The 13,329-nt window shown below is 38.8% G+C and overlaps 1 protein-coding gene across 12 annotated transcripts in view; it reads left to right on the top strand.

Annotated features, from left to right (window-relative positions):
• The window catches only part of NCOA7 (nuclear receptor coactivator 7), a 150,911-nt gene that overhangs the window by 89,308 nt on the left and 48,274 nt on the right, over positions 1-13,329 (top strand). For 11 of the 12 annotated variants that reach the window (XM_021088655.1, XM_021088639.1, XM_021088642.1 and 8 more), the window contains 5 exons: positions 2,036-2,143; positions 4,770-4,883; positions 5,439-5,564; positions 7,275-7,459; positions 11,359-12,404. In XM_021088655.1, the coding sequence (XP_020944314.1) occupies positions 2,036-2,143; positions 4,770-4,883; positions 5,439-5,564; positions 7,275-7,459; positions 11,359-12,404 (1,579 nt within the window). The remainder of the gene's footprint in view (positions 1-2,035; positions 2,144-4,769; positions 4,884-5,438; positions 5,565-7,274; positions 7,460-11,358; positions 12,405-13,329) is intronic. The other variant, XM_005659211.3, reaches the window with a different exon arrangement.

Raw genomic sequence — 13,329 nt, 5'->3', positions numbered from 1 at the left:
ACAATATTTGTTGATACTCCGTAACACCTAGCATGGTGCCTTACTTCATAGAAAATACTGAGGAGGTGCTGGATTATTTATCATTAATAACAGTATTACTTCTAAAGCCATGTATGTATCCAGCAGTGTGATTCACAAGCCCCTCCAAGGAAATGAGTAGTATTGTTTGCTAGGAGATGCTTCCCATGGCATAGACTAAGCAATGCTGTAAGAGTGAAAAAATCAACCCCACATTAATTCATATAAGTAAATGGTCGAATTAGTAATACAGATCTGCCCGTTGATTTATGTTATAGAAATTAGTTTTAGTTGGCAGGTTATTTTGTTTACTTATCATTGGAAATAAAAGATGATCCGTAAGTTCGTGTTTAGAGAATCATGACCAAAACCACTTACCAGATTGCTTGTGTTGCTCCAGAGCTGTGGCTATTCAAAAATTTTGTTTATTTTCAAGTATTTAATGATACTAGTATTCCTCCCAGCATCTGTAATTTGGGTTTATATGTATATCTTATCCGTGTGTAATAATTCCTGATTGTTGAAAGTTTCTCTCCTTCCCTGAACCCCTTATACATAGTATCTTCAAGTTTTTGCATGAAAACACGAAGCAAATGTATTGATCATTTGCATGGAGTTAGTGCTCTAAAGTAGAAATTACAATTGCATGATCCCTATTTGAATAAAGAAATCAAGGTACAGAAAAGTTAACCAAATGACCCAAGGGCACAAGCTGGCAAGGGGCAGATACAGACTTCAGATCCAACAGTTGGCTCTAGTCTGTATTATGAATCTATGTCTTTTACTGACTCTAAACCCTGGAATACCCCTGGATTTTAATATATTATGTAAATATATAACATTTTGAATATACGTATATATGTATATTTCAAACATTTTTTCCATTTTTAGTACAAGTGATTTTGTTCAGGGTAAAGGTAGGGGCATATTTTAAGTTTTCAATGATTTTAAAATTATATTAATTTACATCTTGTTCCAGAAATGCTTTGAGGTAATTTTAGTGCAATCTCTACCTGGTTAGCCTGAGATAGTTCTTCTTGTTGGTGGGTTTTTAATCCTCAAGGGCAGTGAGTGGCAAGTATCTTTTCACCTGTCCACAACTTTCTGAAGCCACCACCAATCTCCACCCATAAGTCAAGCCTCCTCTGGTAAAGCCAGTTCTTCTTATAGGGACAGCCACCAGTGTTGACTCAGGGCTATAATTGGGAACTTCTCTGTGACATTCCGCAGAGTGAGTTCCTACTAACAAGTCCCATCCAGGGACCCTGGATAGGGAGTCTGTCCTGGGCAGTTGACCTGACCAGAGGCAGCAGACTTCTTTTTGGGTGGAGCTTTTTCTCTGAAGTTTCACATCTTCTTCCTGCCCTCTTTATTTCTATTCCCCCTCTATTAGAGAAGGAAAGAAGCATTCACTTGAGACTGATGTCACAAGTTTTAGAGGTAACATTAATTTGGCTGACCAGGGGAAATTGTCATTTTAAAGTCGGTGAATAATTTCTAGTAGCTAAGCTGAAGTTCTTGGATGATTTCCCTGCCTTTCACTGCATTCATCTCTATTCATTTATCAAATATTTAAGTGCCTTCTGTGAGTTAGGGGAAAAAGGCCACTAACAGGCTACAATCCAGGAGCCTAAAGTGCAGTGAAGAGACAGGTGAATAGACAGAAAAATGCAAAGAGGGAGAGAGTAGTCCCATTTCCCCTATTAGCAGTACTGTGTGTATGTTCTGTTTCTTCTTAGTTTTGTATTATATCTCATGAACCCTCTACTCCATACCCCCAAATTGTACCAGAGTAAGCTTAGAAATCTATTAGTAGACAATAAAATCTGAAGATAAGGGAGTCCAGAAATGAATAATATTCAAGACTTTTTATTAAGAATTGAACATCTGTTCACCTTTTTCATAATACCTTTGGATGTATGCTTGCATATTACAAATGATTACTGTTGACTATTGAAAGGAAGATTTTGTTTGTTTTTGCTCTGTGTTTTGAATCTTGTTTGTTTGATTATTCTAGGCTGAAATCCAGGACACCCTAAACTCTATAGCACTGAAATTTAACATCACTCCCAATAAACTAGTGGAGCTGAATAAGCTTTTCACACATACTATTGTTCCAGGCCAGGTAATGATTTTCTTGTTGACCTTTACTCTAGAAATTGTGCATTTATTTTTATTGCCATTTTTAATGACTTATTCTTAGTGTCACAGGATTATCATTAATGATACTGTGTGTTGTTTTAGTCTTTCATTTAGATCCAAGACTTCTGAACACATCCTGGTACTTATGAACTGATCAGAGATGAATGATTTGCAAATAATTAAACCAGTTTATTTAACTATTTATGTTATAGATGCTTCCATCCAGAAAAGCTAAATTAATATAACTTTCTCCTTGTAGCATTTCATACAGATATTCTTAGAATGTCGAATCGAGAATGACAAGTTTCAGTTTAATCCAGTTTGCCCCAAAGCCTCATTTCCTTCAACTGGGCACGTCACTTCCTTTTTTTTTTTTTTTTTTTTTTTTTATTTTCCCACTGTACAGCAAGGGGGTCAGGTTATCCTTACATGTATACATTGCAATTACAGTTTTTCCCCCACTCTTTCTTCTGTTGCAACATGAGTATCTAGACATAGTTCTCAATGCTATTCAGCAGGATCTCCTTGTAAATCTATTCTAGGTTGTGTCTGATAAGCCCAAGTCTGACCTCCATTTCCTTAGCTCTGAAATGAGGGGCTGCACTGCTTTATCTCAGATGTCCCTTCTAGCCTTTACTGGGCTGTCTTACCCTCATAGAACTAAGCAGTTATGTGCTGTTGATTGTCCCAGGAGCTGGCTATACTCACAGTTTTGCTGGCACAGATCAGGAATTGAGAAGAGTGATCCAGGAACACTTCCATGTTAAGGCAGAACATATTCTGGTTGAGCTTCCCAGTGTTCTGCTGTCACTTCCATCCATGGCGCAATGAACTGTTTAAGCATAGGAATTATCATTTGATTTGACATAGAGAGTATAAAACAATGAAACCTCAACCTATGTTGCCCAACGCTTGTCAAAAGCTCAGGTATGAAAAATATTAATGGAGGATGAAGAAATGATATCTATTCATCCCTCTAGTCTAGATACATGCAATAAATAAGAGAGCTGTATACCAAGACCATGTTATTTTAGCCTTCTGTAAACTGATTTTATGGAACTCTAAACTTTTTTTTTTTGCCCAGACCAGGGCATGTAGGAGTTCCCTGGGCCAGGAGTTGAACCCAGGCCACAGAAGTGATAATGCTGGATCCTTAACCCACTGAGTCACCAGGGAACTCCTAATCCTTTTTTTTTTTTTAATTGAAGTACAGTTGATTTACAGTGTTGTTGATTTTTACTATACATAAAAGGATTCAGTTATACATATATTCTTTTTCAAAATATTCTTTTCTGGAGTTCTCATTGTGGCAGCAATAACAAACTGGTCTAGTATCCTTTGATCCCTGGCCTTGCTCAGTGGGTTAACGATCCAGCATTGCCGTGAGCTGTGGTGTAGGTTGCAGATGCTGCTCCAATCTGATGTTGCTGTGGCTGTGCCATAAGCTGGCAGCTGTAGCTCCAATTTGACCCCTAGCCTGAGAACCTCTATATGCCTCAGGTATGGCCCTAAAAAGAGAGAAAAAAAATCTTTTTCATTATAGTTTATTATAGGATATTGAATATAGGTCCCTTTGCTATACAGTAGGAACTCTAAAGTGTTGACATTTGCCACTGACCCATTTCGAAGATGTTGTGAAGAACAGTCCTCCAAAACCGTCAGTTTGTCATCAGGGTTACTATATTTACTGTCAGTTTGTCATCAGGGACAAATGGTACAGTATGAGACACTTTTCTATGAGATTTCATGGGAGAATACTTGTACTTCTGAGAAACTTTTTATTTTAGGGACATTGAATTCTGCTAACTTAGGATATCTGTTTCTTCTTATTGGTTATTTGGAAACTTTGAGCCAGTTTTCATGGTAATTTTGGAGAACGTGTTTTCAGTATAATCAGTCCTCATTTTATTTCTCTTTGATGTTGATTTTTCCATCTTAATGCATTTTATTTGTTTTTTATTTATTTTTTGCTTTTTTAGGGCCATACCTGTGGCATATGGAGATTCCCAGGCTAGGGGTCTAATCGAAGCTGTAGCTGCTGGCCTATGCCACAGGCACAGGAACGCCAGATCTGATCCACATCTGTGACCTACACCCCAGCTCACAGCAACGCTGGATCCTTAACTCACTGAGCAAGACCAGGGATTGAACCTGCATCCTCATGGATACTCATCGGGTTCGTTAACCACTAAGCTATGACGGAAACTCCAGGTGTTATTTTTGCAGGCATGCCGGTGCTAATCTTGCTCTATTCCTTTGTGCTATTAGTGCCTTCCCTGAAAGGCTCTTCCCTTTCTATCCAAATCCTACATACTGTTCAAAGTTTCCCATGGACCCACCTGCTTCATTTGACCTGTTCAGAATACCTGCCCATCTTTCTCACCCCTTCTGTGAGCTCCTGCATTGTGTTCAGCACACATTCATATTGCTGAGTATTGTTTCATGGATTGCTCTGTGAGACCCCAGGTTGCTCAGGAGTTCTGTGAAAGCCAACTAGGTCTTAGTCATTGCACCAAGAATGATACTGTGTGGAGACCAAGTGTTATAAAAACTGCCTCGTGGTTTGCCCAATTCTTGGGACTCATCTAGCTTTTCTTTCCCATTCTCAGGTTCTTTTTGTGCCAGATGCCAACTTTCCTTCCAGTACCTTAAGATTATCATCATCCAGTCCTGGTGCTACTGTCTCTCCATCATCATCAGATGCAGAATATGATAAACTGCCTGTATGTATGTCAGTCGTGCACTCAAGCTCATATTTATCAACCATAGCTTTTGAGTAATAGAATGCTACATGTTATTTTTCATGGGTTCATTTGAAACTCTCCCCACCCCCACAAGAGGTGGGGTTAAGTAGTTTGTCATTAGTTGAGAGAAGAAACCTGTTCACATTTAAGGTCCCAAAGACAGAAATGCATTCCTTGTTTACATAGAAGTATGATGTTAAACTCTCATTGAGAGCGATAGTTTATTTGTTCTACTTTTACTCCTTTTTCCAAAGAATTTAAACCATGAGTCAAATATAAATTATTTCATGTTAGGTATTTTCTAAAGATATTTGATGAGGTATGGGTTCATGCATAAGTACTTTTGTAAAATCTTAGTTCGATTTGGGTATCTGTGATATTTTTGGAGGAGGAAAGATGTTTGCCTTTTTATGTTCAACTTAAGTAGAAATAGGTTACTTACAGGGAACTCAGATGACTTGATTCATATGATTAGATAAGTAATCTTTTGAAAAAGTGCTTCTATTTGATTTTGGAAACTTTTGCTTTCTGAAGGATGCTGACTTAGCAAGAAAGGCCTTAAAACCCATCGAGAGAGTCTTATCATCTACTTCTGAAGAAGACGAGCCAGGCGTGGTAAAATTTTTAAAAATGAACTGTCGATACTTCACCGATGGAAAGGTATATGGCTATGAAATTTCTTTCCTTTTCTTGAAATCTATGGAAAATCTAATTAGGTTCCAAATTACTGAAGACAGGCTACATGAAAATATCTTACCCAAATTTTCAGCTTAAGAGTTCTCAGCTGTCCCCTCTTGGATCCCTGGCATTTTACTTACCAAGGGAAGGATCATTGAGTGGAAATGCGATTCTTTGTGACCTTGGATTTGTCACTTCTATTTTGGTTCTTAGCCTGTAAATTGTTAGGGAGACAGTGTAGAATATGTTTCATAGCAAATGCTAGAGTCAGACTCTCTGAATTTAAACTCCAGCTCTATCATCACTAGTTCTGAGACCATGGGCAAAGCATTTAAATTTCCTAAGCTTCTGTTTCTCTCAACTATAAAATAGGAACAATAATAAAATTTAACTAATTAGTGTGTTATATTTAAAAGCTAATTCATGTAAAGAATTTAACACCTAAACTGGAAAATGGTTAAGTTCTCAACCCATTTGTTGTTAGAGAAGCTGGTATGATAAACGTTATGTCATGTTTTCAGTTTTTTGGTTGTTGGTGTTTTGTACATAGAACAAATGTAACTTTTAGTGAGCCTCTGAAGAAGGAGTAATGATATAAAGTGAATTCCTGTGCTCATAGTAGAGGCATCATTGCCAGGTTCAAATGGTAGGGAAATACATTATTGATATGCACTTAAAACTTTTGCAGTGAAGAATTAAGTAATGTCTGGAATGCAACACTTTTTTTTTGCGAAGATGATCACTAAACTCATTAAGAGCATCAAAATAAATTATTTACCTAAAGGGGGGGGGGTCATTTCTATCCTGCCATCCCTGGTAGATAACATCTGTGTGGCCAGCAAGGTCTACCATGTAAACTGACCAAGTTGCAGGCTTTGGGTTTCCACCAAGCTACTGTTTGCTTTCGGTTTCCATAGTTCAGATATATTCACTTTTGTCCGCAAAGATCTCATATTCTGATTTGTGTTGAATTTTGCTGAATGTGCCCTTTCTAAGCATTTTAGAGTGAACTATCATGAGTGTTCTTTGGCCCCGTGGCTCTGAACCAGCTGCTTCCAGAGCACACCACCACGCACTTGTTGGACATGTGGTGAATGCGTGCTGAGAGAACTGTAAAGTACCCAGTTCTCAGGCAGGAGAGCACCTGGGACAGCCCTTTGTTCTTACAGACAGGGAATTGGGGAAACTGAGATGTTCCTGGGAAGCCCAAGATCCTACCCAAGTTGTACCAGCGAGGCAATCTGTTGGTCTGCCTCAGCACACACCTTTGCATTTCTTCAGCCTGTTTTTCCAGTCCTTGTAGAGAGAGTGCAGTTGTCTTGTAGGATACCGTGGTTCACATAGTCAATGTAGTGGCAACTCGAGTTCATTAAAACTGCTGTGGGGAGTTCCCATTGTGGCTCAGTGGTAACGACCCTGACTAGGATCCATGAGGATGTGGGTTCGATCCCTGGCTCTGCTCAGTGTGTTAGGGATCTGGTGTTGCTGTGAGATGCTGTATAGCTTGAAGACACAGCTCGGATCTGGCATTGCTGTGGCTATGGTGTAGGCCAGCAGCTGCAGCTCTGATTCGACCCCAGCCAGGGAACTTACATATGCCATGGGTGGGGCCCTAAAAAGGCAAAAAGAAAAGCAAAGCTTCTGTGGTGGTGGCGTCTTGCCTGTTCAACTCTGTCCTGTCTTTTTCTTCAGGGTGTGGTTGGAGGCGTCATGATCGTCACTCCTAACAACATCATGTTTGACCCTCACAAGTCTGATCCCCTGGTCATTGAAAATGGGTGCGAGGAGTACGGCCTCATTTGCCCCATGGAAGAGGTCGTTTCCATCGCCCTGTACAATGACATCTCGCACATGAAGATCAAAGATGCCTTGCCATCGTAAGAGACATTCCTTTGTTTACCAGGAAAAAGAAGGGAGGTGGTGGTGGTGTTGGGAGAATTAAATGCAGTTCAAAAATTATAGGAGGGACTTGATAGGAGTGAGAGATCGTGTAGTGGTGAGTTTGAAGCTAGAAGGTTTGTGCCCTAAAGTTTAAAAAATATGAAAGTGAGAGGAAATGGAAATGGTAAAGTCAATAATAAGGAAGAATGGAACATACAAGGATGAAAGGAGAAAATCGAAAAGCCAGCACGTTAAAATGGTTTATTTTTTATTTGGTTAAATTGGTAAGCAGCGTTCCCTTCTTCCACATTCAGATTCTAGGCCAGACCATCTTCCCAGCTGAGAGTGGTTGGTGCAGAGATACTGCCCTATAGCCAGACTGCCTTAAGTGGTGTGGAAAGGGAGTATTACTAGTTTGTTTTTGTCTCTGAAGTGTAGATGGATAGATATTGCTTTAGTTCTGAGTACTTTTGCCTTATATAACTGATTTTTTGTTTGTTTGTTTTAAAAAAATGAAGCTTCCTTTGAAAAGGAGTTAAAGCCCAGGGAATTGATTCACTTACAGGGATACTGTGATTCTGTCATTTGTCCATGTGTTTCCTTCTGTATACTATATATGCTAGCAGTCAAAAGCTCTAAAAACTCTCAGTGATGGGAGGCAGAGGCAAAGCAGTGGGTCCAGCAGTACAAAGGGCCATTGGACTCGTGAAGAAAAGGGAAAGAAACTAGGAAAATAACCCAAAGTCCCTAGGAGTTTATGCCAGCAAGTTCCCCTGGACTTCTGTAATCCTTCGCATCTGGTCCACTGAGTCCTTACACAATGTCAAGCCACTGAAGCAACCATCAGAACATGGCCACCAAGGTGGTTTCTAAGCTCTGGCTGAAGTGTCTAAGCCAGAGGTGTAGGAGACAGTCCTACATGATGATGAGGTCTAGAGCCACACTGCCTGAGTTTCTCTGGCTCTAGCATTTATGGCTCCATGAACTTTATGAGTGACTCAATCTCAAGCCTCAGTTTTCTCATCTGTAAAATGGATTTAACAGTATTTTTCAGCTTGCAGAACTGTTACAAGAACTAAAAGCATTGATATACCAAAACCTCTTAGACAACAGCCTGGGGCCTAAAATGTATAGATGATTTCTTTGAACCTTCAATTCATATCCAAAACTCTCTGTTCATTATTCTGTGGGAATCTTTTATCCATGCAGATTGAGGCTTCTCATGCATCTTAGTGCATGCCTCTTGTGTGGCAAGGATATAAATGTGTGTGGGTCTACTGGGGATGACAGGTAGACAGAGTGGTAATTGAATGGCCCCAAAACACAGAAGTGCACCCCTAATTCCATGAAACCCATGTGAAGGAGTATCCAGCTGCTTTGGAATCCTTGATGATAAGAGAGTGAAAGAGGTGGTTTTGAAAGGAAGTATGAATATGGGGTTCTTTGTGACAAGAGGAAAGAAGAGTAAGTAGGTAAGGATACAGTTAAGTTTGGAAGTGGATGGCCAGGTAGATGGGCGCATTTCTTGCCCAGTGATGGCTTCTAATAGAATAATACTATTGCACACCTTTAGCTTAGGATGTTAACTATTCTTTTAATAATAGGGAAGGTATATCCTTACGGGAAGATTTCTCTCAATGTGAGATTGTGTTTAACAATCCGGGGTTAACGCTGGAGATGATGGGAAAGAGAGGAGTTGAGAATTGGCTCCAGTTGTGTTGCTGTTATTTCAGAGTTATACAGTGGTTCCTGCTGTGGGATGCAGGTATATAAAGATATTTTTGTCTAATGAACAATATGTGCACCAATGAGCAGAATAGAATGTGTTAGTGGAATCAGTGTGAAATGAACTTGGTATCGATTTCGGAAATCCATCAGCTATTTCCCAGTTTAAAGTAGTTTAAATTTCGTTATTTGAAGTTGTATGGTAAAACAAGTGCCAATTATCTAGCCGCCACATGCAAATAGTTTTTAAAGGTGTGTGTATGTGTAAAATCTCTCCATCCCCATTTTAAAGCTTTGTATATTTTGTGGAAGATGTTTTGTAACTTCACTTGCCACGGAAACTGGGAAGGCAACAACCGAGGGAGTGATTGGTCATCAGTGGATGCTTGACTGAGTCTAGAAAACATTAATGAACAGCAGAGCCAATTGACACCTGTATGTACTTTGCCCCAGCAGAGCTTGGCAGCTGCAATGCAGAAAAAACAGATGGCTAAATTAATCCTGGCTTGGATTAGGTAGAACAAGAAGGGAGGGGTAGACCAGAAGGTGATATAAGAGGGTGATTAGCATGTGGTCAAATGCATTCTTTGTGGGGATCAAGCTAGCTAGAGAGAGGAGAAAGGGGCTTGAGTTTTCACGGAAGACAGTCTTTTTAAATGATCTGCTAATTAAGTATGTGAAGAGCTGGGCTCCTTTGTTACAGGACTTTTTAAAGCCTTTAATATGCCCAGCTTAAATTTGGGGTCTGAAAATGGAAATTATACTACATTACACTAATTTATTTGAAGTATCTTTAATGTCTTGTGGGATGCTCATGTTGGGCAGAACATTTTTGTGTATGGAGGTTTTGTAGAACAGAGACACTGTCACAATTATCTTTTAGCATGTGGCATTTAGGGACTGAATGAATGGTTATTGAGTTGAAATGAATTGTGAATTAAAGACGCTCCTTGAAGCATTTGTCAGAGCCTAACAATTACACAGGCTTTTATTTTACATTGGTAAAAGCATGCACATTCCATGTAAGTGATTTTTTGAGTAACTTTGGGGAGACAGTCTTATAATTTGAGAAGTTCCTGGCAATTTGTTGCTTTACTGTCATGATTATTTCAAAGCCAGAATAATAAAATATTACCTGCATATGATCTAGCCTTTCTAGAAAATTTATTTCTGAAATTTGAAAACGTTATTTTTGAAAAGGGTTTTTATATCTGTGTTTTAACCCAGTATCGCCACTGAGATGAGTGAAAATAACAGATTGCTCAAGATATATCCAATCACAGTTTAAAATGTTTCTTGACAATTTATTGTACACTTTGGAGAACATGTTTAATTAATACTTTTGTGTAATTCAAATCTGGGTAGTACAACATCTGTTACTAAGGAAAACAATTAACTGTGTCCCAGGGTAGTATGTTTTAGCTGATAAAACAGTTGCTCGTGGCTATAAAGTTAAAATGATATTGTAATAAAATGAAAGAGTTAAGCTCTTATATTAACTCACGTAAATTTCTTATTTGGTTTGCTTTTCTATAAATTTTTAAACGTAAAATGGAGCAGGTGCTCGATATCACAAGAGTAGAGGAAACATCCTCTTGCATCTCCCTCAGGAACAGAAGGAGGATGTCTCTAATTGGAAGCATCAGATCCTAAACCATGAAACCTGGAATTAGGGTTCAGTGTTGGTCACTTTGTAGAACTACTCAGCCAGTGAGCCATTCAGAACTAATGTAGTTGGTTTGTATATTGTGCTGGTAAAAAGGAAAAGCCTTGACTGTTTAAGAAATTTGTCATACTCCTAAAACGTTCCCTCTCCTTTGTCCTTCATGAACATCAGAAACATTATTTCATCATTAAAAATCTGGTGGGTGACATCTCCATGTTCATAAATGACCTCAGATGCCATTCATTTGCTTCTAATAGGACATGCCAACAACGCTCATGGTTCTTTGTTTTACCACTCTTTTTAGTTGATTTATTTTTCATTCTGAAGTCAGTTTCTTGATTTTATTTCCTTATTGCAAAGTCCTTTAAACATAAATTTTAAGTTGTGGTGTATTTACGTTTTGGTTTTTGGTTGGGTTTTGTTTGAGTTTTTGCTTTTCATCCATTTTGCTTTTGGTTTTTGTTTTTAACATTCCATGTGCACCCACCATTTCTCCCCCCACAGTGACCTACCTCAGGATCTTTGTCCTCTGTACAGGCCTGGAGAATGGGAAGACCTGGCTTCGGAAAAGGATATCAACCCATTCAGTAAGTTCAAATCTCTCAACAAAGAAAAGCGGCAGCAGGATGTAGAGAGAGCCATCACTTCAGATTCTAAATCAACAAGACCTTTAGAGAAGTCAACAGAATATACACAATCGAGACCCTCAGATAGCTCTGGCTCAGGCAAGTTAAAGAAACTAGAGTCCTCTACAGAGGCGACCACCAGATCTATCCCAGTGGCTAACGTCCTCACGGCATCTTCTGACACTCGGGCTGCATTTAAATCTATAGCCAAAGAAAATTCTCTTTTAGGGGAAGATGATGACTTTGTTGACTTAGAAGAACTTTCTTCTCAAACTGATAGTGGAATGGACAAAACAGACACTTCAAAGGAGTGCCTTTCTCTTGACCCAGAGGAGCTAAGGAAGACGAAACCACAAAAAATCAGTTCAACTATGGAAACACAGGTACAGTCAGCCCAGAACGTTTCAGGAACAGAGTGTGATGCTGAACTGAAGGGAGCCCTAGATTTAGAAACCTGTGAGAAGCAAGATATGATGCCAGAGGTAGACAAGCAGTCTGGTTCCCCAGAGAGCCAGGTGGAAAACACGCTGAACATACATGAAGATCTAGATAAAGTTAAACTTATCGAATATTACCTTAATAAGAACAAGGAAGGGACCCAGTTATCTGATAACTCGCAGAAGGACGAATTACATGATGACAAAAATATTGAGCCAGTGGGAATAGACATCACGCTTAGTAGTTCTCTTCCCCAAGAAGGTGATCCCCCAATTAAAGGCACTAAAGAGCCAGATAAAACCCGGGTGAAAGAAAGAGCATCTCTTCCATTGCAACTAGGCTCTGCTACAGAAGAAAACATGAATAAAGACTATCCAGACTCCTCTTTGGAATCGACTCTGGATAATAGCTGCCAAGGTGCACAAATGGATAATAAATCTGAAATTCAGTTATGGCTATTGAAGAGAATTCAGGTACCCATTGAAGGTAAGCCATTTTTAATTTTTTTTTTTACAAAAATCAAAGATCTGTGTCAAGCAAGTTCTTTTTTCAACAGCATTTGCTCACTTTATTTTCTGTGTCACATTTTGGTAATTCTTACAATTACTTCAGACTTTTTCATTATTATATCTGTTATGATGATCTTTATATATGTATATATATCATCAGTGATCTTCGTTACAACCACAGAAGGGAAGGCTTAGATTATATCATTTTTTAACAATAAACGATTCTTTAATTAAGGTATGTATTTTTTTATACATAATGCTATTGCACATTTAATAGACTAAAGTAGAGTATAAACATAACTTTTCCATGCACTGGGAAACCAGAAAAAAGGGTGTTAATTCATTTGATTGTGATATTTACCTTGTTGTAGTGGTCTGGAACCAAACCCACAATATCTCCAAAGTACGCCTATATAGTTGCCTTTTTAAAATCTGCATGTGCAGGAAGTTCCCTTGTGGTACAGCAGATTAACTCTGTGGTGTGGGTTCAATCCCTGGCCTGGAAACTTCCATGTGCTGTGAGTGTGGCCAAAAATAAAAAAAAATAAATAAAATTTGCACATGCAGTAGCAGAAGTAGTACAAATTATTTGAGAACAGTGTTTTCAAATTAGAGGAGTTTGAACAGGTCCATTTACACACAGACTTTTTTTTTCAAGAAATATGAAACGCAGTGCTATACTATCCATGGTTGGTTGAATCCATGGAGGAGGGATATGGAGGGCCGACTCTAAAGTTGAGTTATACATGGATTTTTAACCATGTGGGTTCAGCACCTTTAAACCCTTGCTGTTCAAGGGTTGCCTGTAATAGGGAAAAATTAGCAATATATGCTGTCTGTTTTGAACATTCAATCTCAAAAGTCATGTACCTTTTTAACTCTTTCAAGTAACTTCCATTTTT

The sequence above is a fragment of the Sus scrofa genome, chromosome 1 (genome assembly GCF_000003025.6).
Source record: "Sus scrofa isolate TJ Tabasco breed Duroc chromosome 1, Sscrofa11.1, whole genome shotgun sequence".
NCBI classification, from domain to species: Eukaryota; Metazoa; Chordata; class Mammalia; order Artiodactyla; family Suidae; genus Sus; species Sus scrofa.
This window is presented reverse-complemented; position numbering and strand designations above follow the sequence as displayed.